The sequence below is a fragment of the Podarcis erhardii genome, assembly GCF_964252035.2.
Source record: "Podarcis erhardii genome assembly, chromosome: 4".
Classification (NCBI taxonomy): domain Eukaryota; kingdom Metazoa; phylum Chordata; class Lepidosauria; order Squamata; family Lacertidae; genus Podarcis; species Podarcis erhardii.
Window position 1 is genome coordinate 30212878 of NC_138508.1, and position 23783 is coordinate 30236660.

The 23783-nt window shown below is 39.8% G+C and overlaps 1 protein-coding gene across 5 annotated transcripts in view; it reads right to left on the reverse strand.

Moving 5' to 3' along the window:
• Window positions 1-23783, reverse strand: part of DCLK1 (doublecortin like kinase 1) — a 208010-nt gene that overhangs the window by 43789 nt on the left and 140438 nt on the right. For 3 of the 5 annotated variants that reach the window (XM_081860334.1, XM_081860336.1, XM_081860337.1), the window contains 2 exons: window positions 2316-2400; window positions 463-571 (listed from right to left, as the gene is read on the reverse strand). In XM_081860334.1, the coding sequence (XP_081716460.1) occupies window positions 463-571; window positions 2316-2400 (194 nt within the window). Of the gene's footprint in view, window positions 1-462; window positions 572-2315; window positions 2401-15215; window positions 16027-23783 lie in introns of those variants that run through there. The other 2 variants (XM_081860335.1, XM_081860338.1) reach the window with 2 other exon arrangements.

Here is a 23783-nt window from a genome sequence, read left to right on the forward strand (position 1 = left end):
TAAGAAAGTATCATAAGTTCCTGTGATTTGTGTACAGAACACTCTTTTAAGTTTGGGCGGAAAGAAGAATTGAGGCCTGTGGCTCCAGATCTAAATAATAAGAAACTCTCAGCTGAGCAGTCAGAAGAGAAAGCTGCAGGCATTTGTTTTCCAACTGCAAGGAAAATGATTTCTAATGTGTTATTTTAGTACAATGGGAAAAGTTTCACAATCTCCTAGAAGGAGTGTGTTGAGCACAGTCAAGGAAAAAGCCGCAGGGATGGGATAAATCAAAGCATTAAATTTATAGATTGTGCCTGCAAAACACTTATTTCCAGGCATAGCTGGCGTAATTTTCCCATTGTGTACACATGGATCTGAGACATTCCTTTGTTCCATATGTGCTGGAAATGAAGATGTGATCCAAGAGAAGCCTGACATTAGTGACTGCTTTAACAGTAATAGGTAGGAAATCTTTCTCACCTTTCTATACACTCCTTTACAATGGCAAAATTTCCATCTCCTATAGTCCGGCCAACTTTATATCTCTCTGCTATAGAGGCTGGAACCTGGAAGCCTTCTTCCAACACTTCTGAAAAGAATCAGTACATTTTTATTGGTAGTGAAGGTAACGCAGATATGACACACAATACATATTTTACCTTATGGTTTAAGACAACTGGAAACCATTCAGAATCAGCATTCTCATTTTGCTGATCAGAGAAACCGTGCCATTGATATTGCATACACTCAACAAGTTTCACCAGGCTAAGTATGAAAACTTGTAGGCACCAGACCCAGTTTTACACATTTACAAACAATTATTTGGCATGTATGACCCCTTTTAAAAAAATTATACAAAACAGATGTTTCAGTGATCTGCTCAGAAATAGTTCAATCTCAGGTGGAGACTGCATTAGTTCAACACATCACAATTAAATCTATCTACAAAAGAAGTCTAACACTCGAGCACTTCTTTTATTACATCCTGTAATCGGAGACTGCCATAAACTTGCTCATGTGATAAGTGCTATTTTCTCCTCTGTATTAAATATTTAGTTTTTAAATAAGTGTTCTCAATAATGTCACCAACATATACAACCTGGGCACCAGATGCTTTAAAATCAAAGTAAGTCAAAACAGTGAAGGAAAGGGTTTTCTAGTTATTGTATTTTAGTAGCCATTAGAGTGCCATTACTCTTCAAACAGTACTCAAAAGCACAGTTTGCAAGTGTCTAATAACGTTTTAAAAAGCTAGAGCCATAAACCTTCACTTACATGTAAAGTGTTTGGACCAGTTAAATACTGGCAATAGTTACGTATTTCAAATACTACCACTTCAGTTTCTAGCAACTACCAGAAAGAAAGAAAGAAAGGAAGGAAGGAAGGAAGAAAGAAAAGCACTTAAATACATGCATCTTAAAGCAATGAAAGCAGAGCTGACTCCAGGTTTGAAGCAGCCCTTGGCAGTGCCTGTTTCTGAGGCCCCTCCTCCAGCAGTGGACCTTGGTGAGTTTACCTGGCATTGGTAGCCATTTTAAGTTATCACAACGCCTCAGAAGAACTCTACATCAGGGACATTGTGGGAAATGAAAAAGGCAGCTAAACATAAAAGGAAGGGCAGGGCAGGCATCAGCAATGGGCTCTGCCTGGGGACTGGGCACCAGCAGCTGCCCAAGGATGCTGAGGGCTGATACTGGCCCTGAATGAAAGTGTGAGCAGCTTGCATAGCAAACATGCCCTTTTCTATTTTGGCTTAGAACTTACAACTTTAATGCATGTGTTTTATCCATAAAAAGTTTACAATAAATACCAAAGTAAGGGACGCGGGTGGCGCTGTGGATTAAACCACAGAGCCTAGGGCTTGCCGATAAGAAGGTTGGCGGTTCAAATCCCTACGACGGGGTGAGCTCCCGTTGCTTGGTCCCTGCTCCTGCCAACCTAGCAGTTAGAAAGCACGTCAAAGTGCAAGTAGATAAATAGGTACCGCTCCAGAAGGAAGGTAAACGGCGTTTCCGTGCACTGCTCTGGTTTGCCAGAAGCAGCTTAATCATGCTGACCACTTGACCTGGAAGCTGTATGCCGGCTCCCTCAGCCAATAAAGTGAGATGAGTGCCGCAAACCCAGAGTCGGCCACGACTGGACCTAATGGTCAGGGGTCCCTTTACCTTGAACTTTAAGTAACAAAATAACTGATAAAAACAAAGTAATCAGCTAGTATAAAATGCTGACAATGACTGTAAGATGGGAGGCATATTTTGTGTGCTGGTGTGGTATATTAACACACACACACAAAAAAAAAACCACACACACATACAAACACAAAAACACATTACCTTCACCAGGTCCATCATTTTCATCCATGGAGCTGCAGACTTTGGTAGATGCTAGTGAGGTAGAGGAGCCACTGTGCTGAGAGCTCTAGAAATATAGAATTGGGTTCAAGGGGAGACACATGGGTGGGAAAGGATTGTTAAATTGTGGTTTCAATGAAGCTAGCTAATACGACAAGATATCTAGGCTGTCTACCTGCAAAAAATGATTTTTTAAAAAAATAAATGTGTACCTTTTGTATCATGTTCTTTGAAGGAACAATCTGTTTCATTATTGACCGCTGAGCTTCCAAAAAAAAAAAAAAAAAGCCTTCTACTCAGAAAGCCTAGCCTAACTTCTAAAACGCGTACATTCTTTCATTAACTATGTTGGAAACTACTGAAAGCTCATCTCCCCCTTCCTGGCCTTCCCAACCTCTTCAAATAATTTAGAATATTTCTGCTAATATAATCACTCTTCCTCGCCATTTGCCTCATGCCACACCTGTAGCTCATTAGAGGTATCTGCACGGGGAAGCTTCTCAGTGGTCCAGGAAAATTTTGCTCAAAAGAGAAATGCAACAGAATTTTGTGTTAATTTTTGGAAACCCCTATTTCTAGACTAATTTGACCATGCTGGATTAAAAAAAAAAAACAAAACCTGCTCTTCCCAAACTGCTAACTCAAGCAGAAGCCCAGAATTTGAGGTGGCATCTGAGCTGTGGTCTTCAACAAATGCTTTCTGTTTCCATGGCTGTACAGAAGCTTGAAAGAAACTAGGGGTGTCAGGTACCTATTAAATCAATGGAATACATATCAAAAGCACCCCACAATATTAAGTCATGAAAATAATGCTGCAGTCCATATAGCAGTATTAAAAGATAATGCTTTGAAACTGTCTTGTTTTGTGAAATGTTCGGATAACTGGCATCCTAGAAACACAGAGGAACCTTTTAAATATTCCATGTGACTTACAAAGTGTTGTCTCGGCTGAAAGCATATGGCTAGCAATAATTTTTTTAAAAAATATATATTCATGGGTTTCTGGGCAATCATTTGTTTCTAATGAAAGAGTGGATGCAGCGGGAAGCTGTTTTGTTGGGGAGGCTTGGGAGCCAAAAAACCATCATTAGAGGGCTACCAAGCCTTCGTGGGGAGTGTCTAGAAATAGGGAAAGGGTGGGATGTTTAAACTGTGCTTCACTCAGAGGTCACAAATTCCTGAAGGGGTGATTGGTCATGTTCCCTGGGCCATTTATGCAGTCAGCCAATGAGAGGAGAACTGCTGATGCAAAAGTCTTCAGTATTTTAGACAAGGATTCAAAGCCTAGGCATGGGGTGGTAGTGTATGGAAAACAGACCAAAATAAACAAGAACTTGTTCAGATTCCTGAGCCCTATCCCCTGTTGCTATCCTTGGATGATTATATACAGATTTGCAATTTATGCAGCAAGGGCATATTTAGATTTGCGCAATGCTAAATGTGCTGGTTGGGGAGCGGGGAAACTTACCTCAAAGTGTCAAAGTGCAAAAAGGATGGAAAACCTACAGCAAAGCTCCATGACCCCATTCAGGAAAAATAACAAGTACTACAAAACAGTCTCTCAGTTGAAAAACATGAAGTGAAATCTTTGCCAGTATTTATTTTTTGTTGCTATTGCTCCCATATTTTTAAAAAAGATACCGCAATCCAATGCTCTAATTACATAGTGATCTCTGGCTGGGGGGAAAAAATGTAATATAGCCACAGCAATAATTTATTTAGGTCACCACTTTTTTTTAAAAAAAAAAAAGGATCTCATGTATTTTAATTGGAAGTTTTAATTGGAAGATTTCAGCAGATAAGCACCTCTCCAACATTTTGAATACCATTTCAGAATGATTTAACCCAATGCTCTGCATTCTGAGTAAAACATTAACATCTAAGCAATATTTCGTATGGTACTTTTAAATAATGGAATTTAATTATAAAGCTTATTATAAAGCTGCCTTGGTTCCAAAGCTGTGGGATTCTTATTTACATAGGTGAGTGCATTAATAACATGCAGAATGAGAATCAATTAAATTTAAGAAAATGTTTGAGTTTTTGAAGCCGGTGCCTATTACAGAAGAGGCAGGAGTTTTGTGAATAGTAGGGAGGAGCAGCCAAATAATGCTGCAAATTGGGGTGATTTGGGGATTGCCCCTCCTCTGAAATGAAACATGATGTCAATAAACCTGTCCCACCCCATCCTGGTTTGGACTGGGGCACTCCCCTCTAAGCCCTGTGTTACTTGGGAACTTTGTTTTTCTGCTTTTCTGTGATCCACCCAGTTCTATTTACTTATATAATATCCTTGTTCCTAAGGGCTTTGCAAAAAGTGAGACTGTCTAAAATGTTATATGTGGCGCACCAAAGAGATTTGGATTATTTTGCTTGTTAGAGCACATCAATGGAGGTGTGGGGTGTTTTTGTTTGGTTGTTGTTGTTGTTTTGCCAAAAAAATCATTACAGGTTTGTTTGTTTTTTAAATCCTATGTTGCTCTGCTTTAACAACAACAAAAAAGTTCCCTTCAGAGAACTTAGGTCTTAGGGCCTATCAGAGATCTGTAAGGGCCTATCAGGAGACTGGCAAATCCTACTGGAGAACACAAACTAACACCATGAACAAAAGTCAGTATGAAGCTGCAATTCTTTAGCAAGAATACACACCACTCAGTTACCTTTTAATTATTTTACCACTTCCCCTTCATAAAGGACTATGTTGGAAAGTCAATGCTTTCCCCCCCTCCCCAACAAAAATCCCTTTTATTTATTTGTCTGCAATTTGGCAGGCTTAATCTACTCTGGAGAGCCTCCTGTGCCTGAGAAAAATTCATCCACTTCAGTGAAAAGAGGTTAAAATTGTAGCCATTTTTAAATTCTTGATTATAGTCCATGGAGAACACGGAAGTTCATTTTACACAGAATGACTTGTAACACAGATTGAAGTGGACAAGGGTACACAGCAACTCAGAAATAGATCATAATTTTTATAAACTCACAGAAAGATACAAGGTGAATGAATGTTAGAGGCCGAGCACATCCATAGTAAACGACAAACTTTTTTTTAACCATTTCTATTCTTACTACCAATATTACTGGTACATATCTATAATATTACTACACTCTTACATATCCAATAAAACAGTCCTCAAGTTTTTAAAAGCAACAGTATTATACTAAATTAATAAAGGAAGATATGATATTAATAAAGATTTCATTGTTATATTATTAGACAAGTTTATGCATTTTCTAATTCGTTACTTGCCTTAATTTTTTTAAAAAAATATTTCAATGATTGCCTTACTCGTCTAATTTGAAGGCTACAGACATGAAAGTTATAAATAAGCAGGAAATCCCAAATCACCCTAATTATCTGAGAATATATTTTATTCTCTTTTTTGCCCCTGGTATTTTAACATTACAAAGAATCTTTGCTATGGAAGCATGATGGCTCTTATTAACATGATATTTTAGCACATCCTATATTATTATTTTGGGGGGCGGGATTCAATAAATTAACCGAATACTGTCAAACACTTTCTCTCAGTTAAGTCAAATTTTAAACACACTGCACCTAAATACACAGAAAATCTGGATTACATCTCACAATTTAAATTGGGAAATATGATTTTCTGTCCAGCATGTAATTAATGTGTTTTTAATATATTTTTATATATCATTAACTGAAGCACAATATCCTATCTTACATAATAATGGTTTATTGAATGGCGACTAATTGATCAAGGGCATTCAATCTAGCAAGAGGTATCAGCTAATGGAAGAAGAGGGATGAAATTTTGGCTGATTCCCTTCCTCCTCCAGAACAGATTTTCCAGGGAGTGTTGGGGGCTCTTCTTCCATTAGCAGATGCCTCATTCAGAGCAAAAACACAAGGAGTACCATGATCTATTAGTGTAGAGTTTTACTTATCTGTTCTCATATCCAAATTCATCAGATTATTTTATATATTCTGTATAGCAGCCCTTTCACTTTTTAATATTTGCACAATAAGACTTAATGACGAATAATCCATGTATTTTCCTTACACACAAAAACAAACAAGCTATAGGTTATTGGTGTACACAAAGTGATCCACATTTCATTTCCTGACAGCATAAGGCAGATAATGCCAGCTAAAATCCAACAGATATAGTTCAAGATAATCAAAGATTAGTTAAGGCTTCTAGTTGGAATGCATGGTAGTATTTGTTGTTTGATGCTGTAAGACAACCTCTAACAGGAAACTCCTGCAATTTTTATCCTAGCAGGCCTTTCTCCCATATAAATGGTTGAAATTTGGCTTGCACGTCACTCAAAAGTTGAGTTGAAACTGCTATCGAATGGGAAAGGAACAAAAATAAGCAATACAGACAAAAGATACATTTTAACAATATGATACTAATCTCCCAAGTCATCATTCAGCCAGATATGACAGTATTTAAAAAAAAAATTGATGACTTCTTACAGAGAAGTCTGGTATTTATTTTTTAAAAAACATTCCTTTGAATAAGACGCCAAATATACCAGTATTTGCAATATCTTACCTTCTTCTTGTTCCCAAGTAATGGACTAATATTTGTGGCCACATTGGAAAGATAAGTGGAAGTATTTATGACTATTATTTCATATCTATGTACAGTTAATTTGCATCCAAAAACCTCAATAATATTTAGAATCAATTTAACAATTTGTGTAAAAGATTGCATTTTGTGGGTTCATGAGATAGCATCATCTGCTTCTTATATCATTTACTGTGCAAATACCATGGATATCAAGACTTGATTGTACACATACAGCCAAAATTTAAGTTGAAGGAATAAAAAGTAGTGAAGACAAAAGACACCCTTGCCTCATTCCTCTAATTTCAATGATTTTGATAAATATTATTAGAAAAAGGTAATATTTTACGTTTTCTGCTTTCAGGTGACTTTTTTCTTATTTAATTCAACTCAGAATCCCTAAATTTTGTATGTGCCACAGCCTAGTTTTGTTTATGTAACCCTGAGTTATTTTTCCTGAACTTTCTCAGCTTTTTTTCCAAACAAGAATTTATTGCGTCATCAACATGTCAGTCAAATTTCTTCTACTGATACAATCATTTACATGAGCTGCTTAGTCTTAATGTTTAGAGCCACTGCTTAATTACAGGCATTCATTATTACTTCTACTTGTCTTTGGACTACTTGTTCGACCAATAAGTCTTTCATTAAAATGCTGTTTTGTGTATAAAAATCTTTAAATAACTTGGAAACATCACACACAATGTTAGGATTCCATCCAAGCTTTTAGAGCTTTGGTGTTGGTGCTAAAAAATTCATGGTCATCCAAAATTCTGCCCAGATTTCTGCTTTTGAGAGTTGCATTCTGGAGGCACCCAGATGCTGCCAACATGGCCATTCTTAGGGCCAAAGTGGATGTTATCTTGGTATTGGTGAAATACCAAAGAATGTGGTCATAGCACGGGGAATATTTGCAGTTTGAGTAGGAAACTTGACCCTATTTGTGAACATGGATTCTTCTGCTATTCCCCCATCTCCAACACCACCCCCTTTTTTCCAACCAGGTTCTCTTTAGTTTTAACAACTGACTGGGGACTATACATTTGAAAAATGAGAGGGGGGGCACTTATACAGCGAATGTACAGTTTGGGGGAGGAGTTAAGCACCTTCTCCCTCCTTCTAATTTCCCCTGAAAAATGCAAATCCCATCCTTCCATCATGTTATGGCTTATAATCAGTTTGCCTATCAGGATATATAAAGAGGAATCTTCATAGAATCTGTTGACTGCTGCTAGTTGTGTCACTTTGAGTAGCTTTTCTTGCTTGAGCACACCAAGTGAGGATTTCCTTTTCCTTTTCCTTTTTCGCCTTTTGGATTTTATTCCTTGAATAGAAAGCCCTACATTATATTGTAAACTGCTTCTCACAGAGAAAAAGAGAAAGAGGGAGAATATTTCTCTCTATTGGGATTTTTAGGTGTGTCTGTTTGCGGATTGGTCATTACGGACCCCAAAGCTTAGGAGATGCTGAACATCTAAAAAGATTTCAGTCAATGACTATTTTGGTCGAAATGCTTAAGAATCCTAAGTGATGCAGCTGCACTGTGCACCCTATGGCCAAGCACAGCTGTAGATCACATTAGGATCACTACAAAGAGAGAATTCCATACCAAAGAACCTCTATGGAACCTAAGGCGTTTAATACAAATGGCCTGTCTTAATTTTAATTCAGTCTGCACCATGTGAAATGTCATCACCCCTAAACAAATTTTAAGAGGGAACTCTTGCCTCAGTTTCTGGCCACCTGGCTGTTTTATGGCACACCTACATTAAAAGAAAGTGGCTGCATAAAAGCAGGATTGGGTCTTTAGTGTAATAAGCACTTCACGTCCAGCTCAGGTTCGTATAACAGATGGTCAACATACCACCATTTCTCTATGATGGGAAAGGGAAGATCAGTGCTATAAAGTTTCAACCACATCTTACTGGAAGATTTGTTCGGCAGCTCATTTGTAAACATTTAAAATGGGGGCGCTCAGTGACATTCCTCAAATTCAGGGAGCAAAGTATCACAATGCATACAAATGCTCAAAGCATGTGTATTATTTCATTCTGAAGATTTCCCCCTTCTACATATATTTGGGCTTTACTTGGACTTTTTAGGGAGGCATTTACAGTGGTTCCTTAGCATCAGGTAGCCAAGGAAGAAAAGTTGTAAAAATGAGGCTCTAGGAATCTGCCTTTTGCAGATTTCTCCATGATTTTTTGTAAGCAGGGCAGTAAAAATGAATGCTAGTTGATCTTTTCCAGTCTTTGAGCCATTTTATTTGTGCTTACGTGACCTAAAAAATTATATTACAATCAAAGCTGCAGAGGAAAGATACATGTAATTGTATCTCCTCTTTATTTTTCTTCTTTACCTGTTAAAATGTGTAGTGTCAGCTCTGATAGGGCAGCTGAAATCAGGAAAAGAGGGATAAAACTCACCTATGCCTCCATGCTGCTGGGGGAGATAAACTGATTCAGTTTGCATTTAAAGGCGAAGCAACCTACTTTGCAGTTTGCAAAACAATATGCAAACCAAAACACAACCATCCTTCAAAATTTGAACTTCTCTGAATTTTGCATATTGTGTAAGTTTATCACCCAACCTCTCCCCTATACTCTTTCCCCCTACCTCTGGATACCGTATTATCTTACAGTGAACGTAACCAAAATACTTTATAATCTGAACAAACAAAAAGAGACATTGCACATTCTTTTGTAATTCATTAAAATCTTTAATAATTTTTAAGCAATTTCTCCAGCCAGTGTGTACGTACAAAAATGCATATACCAGGGTAATGTGCATTTATTATTAGAAATAACTTATCAAAGTGTTGGTGCTGACCTCTAAAGCCCTAAACAGCCTCAGCCCAGTAACCCTGAAGGAGGGTCTTCACCCCCATTGTTCAGCCTGGACACTGAGGTCCTCCTCTGAGGGTCTTCTGGTGGTTCCCTCACTGCAAGAAGTGAAGTTACAGAGAACTAAGCAGAGGACCTTCTCAGTAGTGGTGTCCTTCCTGTGGAATGCCCTCCCATCAGTTTTCAGGGAGATGAAGAACTAAACAACTATAGAAGACATCTGAGGGCAGTCCTGTATTGGGAAGTTCTTAATGTTTGGCATTTTGTTATGTTTTAAAATGTGCTGTAAGCTGCCAAGAGTGACGGTGGAAACCCAGCCAGATGGGCAAGGTATAAACAAAAAAAAAAATATTATTATTCTTTCATTAAAGTTATAATTAGGCGAAATTGCTTTGCAAAAGTATGTATATTAGGCAAACTAGCATACAAAAATATGCATATTAGCAGAAATAAACCCTAAAATGCTAACAAGTCCTTATGACTTGGATGGTGCTTTAAAATGCACACTGATGTGGGCATGTGGAGAACTGAACTTAAGATGGGGGGGGGGGATGAGAAACTGAGAGAAACTGAAATTGCTAGATTTGCCAATCCCAACCTGTGTGTTCTTTGAAGTTAAAAATCATCATTATAATGAGACTCCTGTTTCACATCTCTTTTCCTCCCTCTTCAACATTTTAAGATGCATGCATATGACTAATGAGCTAAACTTTATTCTCATATATTGTCAGTGAGCCCCAGCAGCTATTGGTTGAGTTTCTTTGAACATTCTAAATGCTCAGGATGAAAAGGATCATCAACAGAATGCTAATAACAGTGCATTTCTGTGAAGGCAGTGGAATACCACTGAGGATGGCGGGGGGTGGGGCTTCATGAAGGCATGGGACAAGAAAACTGTTAAAGAGAGACAGAATGGGCAAGGGAAATGTAGACTAGGGAGCAATGAAGCTGAAGAAGTGGAGGGGCTGAATTTTATATTGAATTTAAAAAACTAGGCAAAGCTTTGGTTGAAAGTCTCTAACGCAGTTTTAGTTTGACAAAAGCACCCAGTACATGAATGAGCATGAAATAATTGCTATCCTATTACCAAACCTGGTCTGCACAAAGCAGAGACAACTCTAACTAGCAAGGGTTGATGATCGGCTGCTATGTTTTTACTGGAAAAACTAGGAAGTGCATGCAGCTCAAGTTATTCTGAAGAAGCATGTTGCCCATCACCACGAAATGCCTTTTTCAGATTTCAGTCTTTTTAGACTCAACAAGCATGTGAAAGGTAAAATAAAAAGAGAGCTTCTAAAGGCAAGCTGATTAGAGGGCTAGAACCTTTAAGTGTATACCAAACCAATTTCTCATTCCATACTTCCAAGTCCATACATTCCAAGTCTATTCATTGTCACATCTAAAAAATACATAGCTATGGCTTGGTGAATTTACTATCCAGGTAATCCATTAGAATTTTTCTCTTCTCTCAGCACCCACAATTTACATTTTTAAAAAGCCACTGCCTGCATTTATGTTTAGACGAACCCATTAAGCTCTATGGTTCCCACAGTTCAGTGACAACCGCCCCCCCCCCAATGTGTATGTTATAGCAGAGATTCTTTGTCTGGTTTCCCCATTTTCAAAAGAAGCTCACTGGATATTTAGAATAGATTTTCCCATTTATTTATTACATGACTTACAGCTTAAAATCCAGCAAAGGCAATCTGTATGGCAAGGTCAAATACAAAAACACACATACAATGCACTGCATTGATGGTACAAAATGAAGGCAGTTTACTTGATTTATTAGAAAACGAAAACTATTTTCTGCTGCAGCTACTTTAAAAACGTTTTACTGGTTTTGCTGATTATCAGGTACTTTGGAGAAAACAGAGGAAAAACAAACGAAACCAGAAAAGTATTTCCAAGAAAATAGTATAAAATTGTAAACTTATTTCATCAACTAGCATTTACAATACAGCAGTTTTCTTTCATTGGACAATATAAACCAAATAGAGATTATTATACAAGGTAAAGAACAATTATCCCTATATAATATCACAACACACCAGATGAGATGAGTACAGAATTGGTTCAGTACTTGCTTGTCCATACCTTGCTGCACAGCGATTATTTGCAAACAAAAATGCACAAATACATACACCAAAAGGCATACAAATATGCACATGCACAGTGTGTGTGTGTGTGTGTGTCTGTGTGCATGTGCAGAAAGAAAGAATACAATCCTGGATCACAAAGGGCTAGTTCTCATTAGTAAAGCCTTCCACATGATCATACACACAGGTATGCAACCACACTGAAAAAAAGAAATCATGAACCAGCTGTACACGTGGTAAACTGGCAGCCAACTCCTCAATTTCAGCAGCTGGGTAGGGGGAAGTATAGCTTAGATCATAAGGTTCATTATGGGCAATGCATGGTTCAGACTAATCTTTCTCCATGTAGTCAGATACCTGCTTTTGTTACTGTACATAAATCTGGCATATTTGGCATGTGAACCATACCACAGAAAGCACCAGTGTCGTGCACCCACTTTTTCTCATATGAGGCTGGATCTACAAGTGGCAAAGGTCTCTGGAAAGTACAGGCTTTGTATTGTAAACTGGGAGTCATCATTAAGATTCAGTATTACATGCACACATATATACAAGGCTTATTTATATTACCATTCATCTCTGTATTTGGTTTACAACTGTATATGCCATACCATACCAATAACAGAGGGTTGAAGTAATTTAAACTTTGAGATGCAACTTTTGACATTGTGATGTGGAATATAAGCTCACAGATCTATAATTCAATTATGTAGAATGTGATTTTAATTACAATGTGAACACTGCTGCCTTAGTATTGCTACTTGCTCATCCGTTGGTAGAAGGGGGTCTCTGGAAGTGGCTCCAATGTTCTCTCATACATACAAGCCCTTGAATGATTAGCTTAAACAAGGAAAAACAGTTGCCTGGCAGTTCAAAGCTTCTGTCCACATGCAGGAATGGAACAATAGATCTTCAGCTATTTATTTCCCAAAGCCAAAAGCCTATCATCTATTTTAACTATTCATCTTAAACACGGATTTTATTATATATATATAAAAAAACAGGAGTAAAGGCTTTCAAAAATAATTTGACTTAACTTTAATGTTTGAACTTCCTGTTCCCCATAAAACCTAAACTGAGAGATGGAGGAAATTTTGGGAAAACTAGCAAAACAAACCTCCAGTATCTGTGAAATATCCAGCTTAATTAATTGTTAGCATGTTACATTAACACACTTAACAATCTTGTGGTTTTGTAAAACAAACTACCAGATTCTGGTCATTGGAGCTGCAGCATGTGGACAGGACAGCCTTCCCTCCTTAGCCATGATCTTGGTAAAAACTGTGCCCCACATCCTGCAGGGCAAATAATATAATTGTTTCTGCATTTGCATTTTGGAATTTCTACCCACAGAAAACTGGACTTACAGGACTACTGTTAAATGGTAATACTTTCCAGGCACTGAGGAACTTTCATGTTACAAGTGAATAGAATCTCCCATGAACAATACTCAAATTACAATGTTGTGTGAAACTGGTAAGGTGAGGCCTGTCACATCCCTTAGAAGAGCTCATACAGGAAAACCTGCTATGGTACACACCGTCTAATAATTTTAAGAACATGTATCTGCCTCCACAGCCCAAACAAAGCTATGCAATATAAGGCTTGTGGCAATATTTTACAGTAATAGGAGAAACAATATTGAAATATTTCAAACACTCAACCCCCGAAAAAAACCCCCAGACTTATGTCATTACATTTCCTTCCTTCTAGATAAGTGGTGCCAACACATTAGGAACCTATTCTGATCTCCCATGAATTAAAGTACTAGAATATAACTGGAAAAGGAAACATACCCAGCTGATCTTATTCCCTTTGCCTGTTTCAGGTACAATATCTAATGGTTTGGAAAGTAGCTGACATTATAGGTTTCTTTTGAAATGAACAGACTCTAATACCCCCCCCCCCCCGTAAATATCAATATGTATCCCAAGTTTTCAGGGTGAAATGACTCCAATAGCACAAAGAAAGTACCTGTAGTACATCTTTTCCCCATAACCACATACTTAACATGTGATAGTGTTGCACTGTCCTTTGCATTGTGACATACAAAAACACAACTCATAGGGTTTTAACCACTGAAGTTGTTGCACTAATGCAAAAACTTCCACTTGCTCAATGGAACTTCCCCTCCCCCTGTCCATGAGCCCTCAATCTGCCCAAGGGGGGATCTCCAGAAAAGATTTGTGAGGGAGCTACGGGGAGAAGAGTGAAGAGAAATTCCATTGCACAATTCTAAGAGCTTGCACTGATGGAACAACTTTGGTGCACACAACCAATAATACCATACATCAGCATTGTTTGGTCATTTTTGTTGCATGTTTGAATAAAAAACCACTTAAGATATTTAAATGAAAAGACAGAAGCATGGCCCTTAAAACTTGAGCCTGCCTTCCTGTGTGTAGTACTAATGCATTTCCTTATGGTGCCCAGTGATTTGTAAGGTGATGCTGACTATGTTTCTAGAGGAATTAAAAAGCCAACATTAAATCATAAATTATTATGTGAAATGTTAAAGGTAGATGCCTCATTTAAAACGTTACCCAGTGTGTAAGCTACAGAATCTAGACGTAACAATCAGTAAATTAAAAGCAAGAAATCAGTGTCGCAAGACCATAATGATTTGCAATAAAAGCACTGAGTTCTTGCTCTCAAAACAAGGCAGTAGAGCATAAACAGTGTTGTAAATATCTGCTTAAGGGCCAATCCAGAAGAAATTTATCCTAAGAAATTTCAGGATCCCCTGCTAAAAGAGAGATAACACAAGCACAAAGGAACGCTTGTACTTCTCCCATTCTAATCAATGAGGCTTACATAGAAAAAACATCCCACTGGATCATGCCCATCATCATAATTAGTTTAACACATACATACATTCACACATACCATACATAATTTCACTGCTCTGAGTTCAGCATATGCATTTTTTTAACAAGTCCCCATAAAAAGGAAAATGAGAAATGGCTGATTAGACCCAAATACTTCAATAACCATAGAGATTTCTATTTTTAACTGAGGGGGGGAAAGCTGTGCTCACTTTTGTTAAGTGTCTTAAGCCTGCAAAACACGTTCCTATATTTACACCTAACAAACAGGCAAAAAGTCCAAAGCAAAAACAAAAACACATTTCCTAGTGAAAAAACTAAATTTGCAAAAAAGTTTGTGTAGTGTAAATGATATTATAAGCTGCTTAATCTCAAAGGTGGACTTATAGAAGATTGAGTGGAACTCTGTTTGGGTGCCCAAAATGCCACTCCTGAGGGCCAATGGACACCCCTGGAATGGTGTGGAATGGGGTCAGGGGTTTGGAGCAGGGCAAGGAAATGAAAGGAATTCAACAGGGCTCCCTTGCGCAGGATTCAACAAGTGAACGTTCCAAGCTATGACAACTCTTTCTTCTTCTTATACAGCACACATTTTTTTATAATGAGGGCGGATTTATTACAGAGCTACGAAAGCTGAAAAAGGACAAGCAGTATGAGCAAAGTGCATCTGGACTGCACTTTATTTTCATAACAATTTCTACCAGTTGCCGACAGCTCTACAGGCAAGGGCTCCTTTTCCAATAAAAACAGGAAACAAAGTTTTGAGCAGTAGTAAAGATAGGGGCTCGTATCTAGTGCTAATGTGAATGGAAAGGATGTGCATAAAAGTTCTTCTACTGATATCCGCTCCTCCAGCAACCCTCTTACCCACATCATAGGCATTTATTTACTGAGGGTTTCTTCAGCCTCAGGAGAAACTTTTCAGTGAGGAAGGAAGATGTATGTAGCAGTGAGAAGATGCTCAGGCTGCCCCTTGCATACGTATCCCTTCTGCTCTCTATCATGGTGAGTGTTTTGGAAAATAATAGCACCTTTGGACATTATATTTACCCTATCCAAGTTTCATCTCAAAATGTTTACACAATTTGTTATCACCTAGCCTAAGAGCCCTTGTACAGAAATCAAGTCGCACAAGCACATAACACCATTAAAGTTAATATATTATATATGTATATAGGGACAAACGCCGGTGTTTTAATATTAAAATACGCAAAACGCTTTTGTGCAATTCACTAATGTCGGTTAGCAGCTAACTACATTCTCAGGAAAGTGTTAAACCTTCACCCAATCACAAACCATTATGCACTGTTCCATTTTCTGGGGATTTTTTACACAGAGTCTCCTACTGAATCCAAATCATCCGAAGAGAGAGGGCGATACAGGTCCTGTAAGATGAAGTGCAGTATAGATTTGTTTACTGTGCTTGATTTGCTGCACTGCAACTTTACTTCTTAATTTTTTAAACTAGCGCCAGAGAGGAAGACCAAAATAAATAAATAAATAAATAAATAAATAAAATTCAGCATTCCTGTGATTTAAAACAGGCTTAAAAACAAACAAACTACAGCAGTAGATATATATATATATGTATATGTGTGTGTATATGTATATATATATATATATATATATATACACACACACACACACATATACATATATATATATGTATATGTATATGTATATGTATATGTATATGTATATGTATATGTATATGTATATGTATATATATATGAGAGATAATTTATATTCTGACATTTTACCCTTTGATAATTTTGACATCTACTTAGTGATGGTTTCTTTAAAGCATGACAGTATGCTGAGAATCCTGATAATGCCATCATGAATGCCTTTACATTCCTATTGTTTGTTTCATCTCGCAGTATGTGAGAGAACGGAAGCAGTTTGGTAGAATGGCAGCATAAGGGGGGCGGGGAATAGCTGTGCTTTTACTGACAGTCACCAAGCAACCAGTTCATATGAGCAAAGAGAAACAGAGCATGTGTATAAGTGAGCCTGTGTGCGTGTTAAGACTATCTCCATTCGTTTTCTACTCCTACTGCTAGGATCCTCTGACTGATCAAATAATCTACAAATGCCAGAGATGTGGGAGTATAATAGATGGCCTCGTTCAATCTACACAGCACAACACATGTCTCACAGATATACAGTACAGAAAAATAAAGAGAGGATGTTCAGGAAGAAGAAAGGGATAGAATGGTAGCAGCTTTGTTTCAAGGTGAATTACATGGAGGCGTTTGTTTAGTGGAGATGGAGATAATACAGTGTTAATATGACATGCCATGCCTCCCATGCAACACTGTAGATTGAACAACACTAGAGTGTGATAAAAGGCAATGTGCCAGTGGCATTGGAATGGGCACAAAGGAAGACTCCACAGGAAAATGACGAGAGAAAACTTAACACAACAGGTACAATACTGTAGAAGGACACATGAGGAAGCCTTAGACCAACTCTTGCCAACCTGGTGTCCTCCAGTTGTTGGACAACAGTGCTCATTAGCCCCAGCCAGAACGATGGGAGAGCACCAGGTTGGAAAAGGCTTCCTTAGACCAAGGGCTCACCAAGTCAAACATCCTGTTTCCACTGGTGGCCTGTTAGGGGACATTGCCAGTCTTACAATAAACAAGCACAAACAAACAGCAACAAATATAAAATGGTATAAAACTGATTCTGACTTCATCGATGAGGTTATATACAGGGGTAGCCAATATGTTGCTGGGCTGTAATTCCCATCAATCCTGCCCACTAGCAATGGTATCTGGGGCTGATGGGATTTGGAGTTCAACAACAACTGGAGAGCACAGTGGCATAGCACAGTTTGCTGGTGCCCAGGGTGGGGCAAGTTTTGTGCTGCCCTGGTAGACTGGGCAGCCTGGCAGGGGTGGGCCGTCACTGAGGAAGCTGCCTTTGCAGATCACTCATGCACCAGAGCCCAGGGGAGGAGAGGCGCAGTAATGCTGTTACTGCAGCTCCTCCTCTCTGCAGCTTCCGCCTCCAGGTCCGGACCCACAGTCTGGTGGTGATGGGCCAATGCCGAGCAAGCGGCCTCCACAATTCCCTAATGTGTGTTACACCCTTTCCCTCCCCCTTCAACTTGGCTGGCATGTGGGCGTCCCTTCAATGGCCATGAAGAGAAGGAGCTGCCGCCACCCCAGCCCCGAAGGTCTGGGCTGAGCACAGCGTACCTCCCTGCAGCTCTGGCCTCAATAAGGGAGCCTGTTAGGGGCACCTTGCTGTGCCCCCTCAAAACTTTGTGCCTTGGGCCACGGTCCTTCTGCTCCCCTTCTGCCCCTGAGAGAGCACCACACTGGCTATCCCTGGGAGATATATAAAGGAATGACTAACAACTTACCAAGGAAAAGGTTTGTGCTTATCTTCTTTCACTTTCTTTCCTATTTTCCTCTCACACCCTTTTATCATTTGATATCTTAATTTTTTTAGCCTGCACCAACTCTCCAGACAATGTTTTAAAACTATCATCCATAAAATTCTACTGCAAACTGCCACAGGCGATTAAAGAAGCAGATATGGGAAGGGGAAATAGAGGACAAAAGAAACTCCATACAAGATAACAGAGAATAAAAGGCCAAATCATGAAATAAGCTGAAGGCGCTGCCTCATGACATCAACATGAAGAAAGCTTTAGACAACCAGAGGAAAGAGCTAAGGTAATAAATCCCAGGGGGATGTGGACAAGTCCTGTAATCTTGTCATCTTGTCATATTCTTCCCCATGTCCCAAAGACTTATTTCGTTTTGATTGTTCTGGCAACAAATACTGGAGAGGGGAAATATTTTGGTGTAACAGCTGAAAATTTTCCTCAGGAATCTCTTTTATAACTTCCTCAGCCTCTCTGCTGTTTGGCTTTGTGAGCCTAACTTTATTCATTTATTATTTAATGTAAGCTGCTCAGAGAACTTTGTTACAGTGTGGGAGCATCTAATGCTCATGCACACATAGCAACTTATTGGAGAGCCATATTATGTATAAAGGGAAAGGTAAAGGGACCCCTGACCATTAGGTTCAGTCGTGGCCGACTCTGGGGTTGCGGCGCTCATCTCGCTATATTGGCCGAGGGAGCCGGCATAAAGCTTCCAGGTCATGTGGCCAGCATGACTAAGCCGCTTCTGGCGAACCAGAGCAGCACACGGAAACGCCGTTTACCTTCCCGCCAGAGCAGTACATATTTATCTACTTGCACTTTGACGTGCTTTCAAACTGCTAGGTGGGCAGGAGCAGGGACCGAGCAACGGGAGCTCACCCCATCACAGGGATTCGAACCGCCGACCTTCTGACCAACAAGTCCTACGCTCTGCGGTTTAACCCATAGCGCCACCCGCATCCCATAGTGCCACCCACGTCCCACTCAGCATTTCCCCCGATTAAGCAGTCTATAAATTTATCTTAATAAATAACTTGGCACCCTGTTACACTGCCCCACACTTCAAACTATTTAACTTCTGTGCCATAAGTTGATACCACACAAATAACTTATCTGGAAGGGATTGTTTCTCTACACAGCAGGTGCAAGCAAACTTAATTTATTTTAAGACTGAGCTTTGGAGTGGAATTTAGACAACAACAGAGGAGATGATAATGGAAGCTGCACAACACAGTAATAGTACTCCATTGTTATCTGCACTCCATCTGTACTCAGGGTCACCTTAAATTAGAGGAATTCATGGAAACCCAAGCTATATATAGGTCCCAGATCCCTCTTGAAGCTGGTCCAACCACTAGTTCATAATATAATTAGAATAGGTTCTTAAATCTAGTTGTGCTGGAGCCATCTCCTTCCTGATTCATTGAATTGACATAATGCAAGCCCAGACCAAGCAGAAGGAGTTGTCCTCACCACAGCTCTTCCAGACATCAGCACAAAGAAGCCACCACGTGAGCTTCTTATGTTACCTTGTAGTACAGGAAGGAGCAGAACTGCTGTGGCTTGCTGCCATGGTGATGATCAAGTGACCCCACGATGTCAAGTGCCTCACCCATAAATCACTGCAAACTTCATTTACCAGCAAGCACTTCCTGAACCCTAGGTCTGCCTGTACACATGCTCTACCTGCTATCTTGGACTGGCTAGATGCAGAGGAGTGGTGGGAGGCGCTAGCTGGGGAACCCCCAGGGCAAGAAGGCTCAGAGCCAGGGCATTGGTGGTTGGACGATGATGAGTGGTCAGAGGGAGATGAGGGAGCAGACAGGGAGGAGGAAGCTAAAAAGGCACCAGGGTTTAGTGAGCAGGAAGAGGTTGGGGCAGAGAACAGTCCATGCTCAGAGGCAGAAGAGGATGTTGGAGAGGAGGGGAGGCAGGAGGCAATGATGAGGCAGGCTGTTGAAGAAACCGGGGAGCCTCCCCCTCCTGCTGCTACCTGTTCCCTTCCCCCTAGTCTCCCTAAACACACAGAGAAATGAAGAGCAATGAGATACAAGGCGACAGGGCTGCTGGAGAAGGACCCAGGGGAGGAGCCTTAGAGACCTGTGGGAAGGCAAGGACCTTCAGTCCTTGCAACTGCCTCGTTGGGACAAGGCATACTGGGAAGAATTGCTGTGATCACTAGGCCTGCCCTGTTTTGGTTTCTTGAATAAAGAGTTAACTTCACTGACACTGGTGTTCTTATTGCCCTGCACTCTTCTAGAGCAAATCGCATGCCTTAAGAATTTTACTGTAATGCTTAATAAAAAATGGGGTATGGACCAAACGGAATGAAAAAAGAATGGAAGGCAAGTATGCTGACAATGGAATATTACAGATCTTTAAAAAATAATTTCAAATTGTTGCTAATGCCTCATACACTGAGTTGTATTTTGTTCATCGTTACAATACATTCATATTAGCCATATTAGCCACACACACAAAGTACCAAGGGCCCAATCCAATACCACCACACCCAGTGCTTCATCAGAAAAACAAAAGCTGTGTTCAGATGACAACAGTATAACATCAGTGGGCGGAAGGGAGAGTAGAATTGCACTTACAAGCTCCAGCCCTTCACACTGACCATGCCTTCTGAACAGAGCTGACATACATACAACCTGCATAAACACAAGCTCTGTTCAGGATCAATGTTTGAACACCAGAGATCAGATGCACTGGGAGCGATCTCCTTAAATTATCCTGATGCACACTGAATTGTCATTTGAAGATAGAAATGTGTGCCAAGTTTGCATCTACTCTGGTACTATTGCCTACATTAAATGGTTTAAAATAGGTGCATCATTGATGTGCACTTATCTAAAGATCTCTATTGTTAACAGCATTTTATTAGGTGCCTGGAGGTCACATCAATAAAAGAGATCCATCCAGTAAAACAGGGTGGGGATACTTTATTCTGTCAAGGACCACATTCCCCCAGGTGTAGTCAGCTAGCTCTGGACAGGGCCAGAGCCAAAAGTTGGCAGACACCCACTTTTCTGTCACTCTTTCTGATACCACCATTCCCCATTTCCCCCTCCTCGCCGCCCACGTGAAATTAGGCTGAGAGTCTCATGCAATAAAAGGGCAAATCAGTGTGCCTGAATTATATCAAGCAGCCCTTCTGGAAGTTCATAGGAAAAGAGAGAGTTCTCTAAAATTTAACTAGTTATCTTTTCCTTAGGCAATCAGACATGGATATCATTTATAGGAATAAAACCAATGTGGGGATGTTGGTGCTTTTGTTTTGGTTATGGATGGTACTCACTGGTCACCTCTTTATTTTTGCTGCCTGTGGCAGCCATTTTGTATTTGCACCCATGACATTTTTGTCAATATATAACTACCGGCACCTCATTCCCACCACAAAAAGTGAAAAAAAAACAACCCTATAGATCTGTGAGGATATAAGCAGGCTTTATTCATTCTAACAATATTTATGCCATTAATGATGAAAGTGCTTTACAAAGTAAGAACAAAAAGACAAGACCCTGCTCTGAAGACCATGTCACCTAAAATTCAACACAAAACGGGGGGCAGAAGGCGTGAAGAAAGAAAAGTTTAAAAGTGCATAACTTTGTGTTAATCATAGAATCATAGAGTTGGAAGAGACCACAAGGGCCATCGAGTCCAACCCCCTGCCAAGCAGCTACTCATACTTAGGTTTAGTTTCAGTATTGAATGAGGACTACGAGATCATGCTCTTTGGGACTGAAAGGAATATAGAAAGGGAGATAGAAAGGATAAATGTTTATGACAAGAAGTTTCAGATTTACCTCCACCTATCTGCCCAGCCACCAAATGTATCAAAGAGTTCCACCATCCATGTCCTGAAGCCAAAAAGGCCAGTTCAAATTTAAGGAAGGCGGTTAAAAAAACACCACTATCACAAAATGTTCATGTGAGCAGATGGGGGAAAGAACAAAAAGTTAGTTGAAGTCATTTCTGCTTTTATAATGGTACTTTATTGAACTCATTCTGATTCATTCTCTCTGATTCACTCTGATGTTTCTTTACGCTCCCCAGACTGTACAGAGAAGAAAGAGATAAAAGGGTGCTTCCATTTATGAGCTGGTCCAAAGATACCGCAAAGAGATTTACCCCTCCCGTTCACGAATAGCTAATTAATCAGTAATTGTCTTTAATTTTAGAGTGACAGCACCTTCCATCTTCTTTGAAAGAAGGAGTGCATCAAATATAAACATGTTGAAGAGGCAGGTCTAAAAGGAACAGCATAATTATTATACTAACTGTATCATTCCCCTCAAAATCATGGTAAATTTATTAGGTACTTCATCAAAAGCTAGAGTCTAGGAGATAAGTTGAAGCCAGTTCCCTGACTGAAAAGCCACAAACTATGATTGCAAACATTGAAGTCTATAAGATTATGGCCTCATTCAGATGTAATGGCTTAGTGATGTGTGAATCAGCCACAGACATCAGCTCCACTCCTCTCCTCTTGGCATCCCAATGAGGTGGAGATAAGAACATAAGAGGCGGCTTGCTGGATCCAACCAAAAGCTTATCTAGCCTAGCATTGTGTTCTCACATTCTGTTCTCCTTTTGGAGGTCTACATGCAGGGCATGAGATCAACAGCACATGACTTTTGTGATTCCCGGCAGTTGCTAATTCAGAGGCATATTGCCTTTGATACTCAAGGTGATATAGCCATTATGATTAGTAGCCTCCATGAATTATCCTCTATGAATCTATCTTACCCTCTTTTAAATCTATCCAAGTTGGTGGCCATTACTACCTCTTGGGGTGAAAAATTCCATTCTTTAAGTATGTGCTGTGTACTGCCTTTTGTCTGCCCTTAAACTGTTTTTTAATCAACAAGTTTGATTGTGGACAAGTTGTGGTTAGACTTAACTATTGTTAGGGAAGCAAACCAACATGAAACCGTGGTTCCCTAAACAATAGTTAAAATTAACAAACCCTGCATTGCAAGGGGCAGGGTTTGTTAATTTTAACTATTGTTTAGGGAACCACGGTTTCATGTTGGTTTGCTTCCCTAACAATAGTTAAGTCTAACCACAACTTGTCCACAATCAAACTTGTCAACTTGAATAAAATATTGTGGGGTCCCAGGTAAGCCCTGCCCCACATAATCGATCCCATGAAACAGTGTACACACACCATTTGAATGGGAATGCTCATCAACTTTGTGCAGGCCCAGACCCACAGCCCCTAAGAGTTGGCTCCTATGCCAAGGAATTGAACTGGATGACCCTCTTGGTCCCTTTCCAACTCTACGGTTCTATGATTCTATGATCCCACTTGCCATGGGTAGGCAAACTAAAGCCCGGGGGCCAGATCCGGCCCAATCGCCTTCTAAATCTGGCCTGCGGACGGTCCGGGAATCAACGTGTTTTTACATGACTAGAATGTGTCCTTTTATTTAGAATGCACCTCTGGGTTATTTTGGGGGCTTGCCTGGTGTTTTTACATGAGTAGAATGTGTGCTTTTATTTAAAATGCATCTCTGGGTTATTTGTGGGGCATAGGAATTCATTCATCCCCCCCCCCCCCGCAATATAGTCCAGCCCTCCAAAAGGTCTGAGGGACAGTGGACCAGCCCCCTGCTGAAAAAGTTTGCTGACCCCTGCTCTAGTCTATACTGTAGTTGAGTGCTGGTACCAGGCTCTTAGTGGGTTTTTTTATCTGAGAGTGCCCATTTTCTTTATCCTTGCCACAACTGC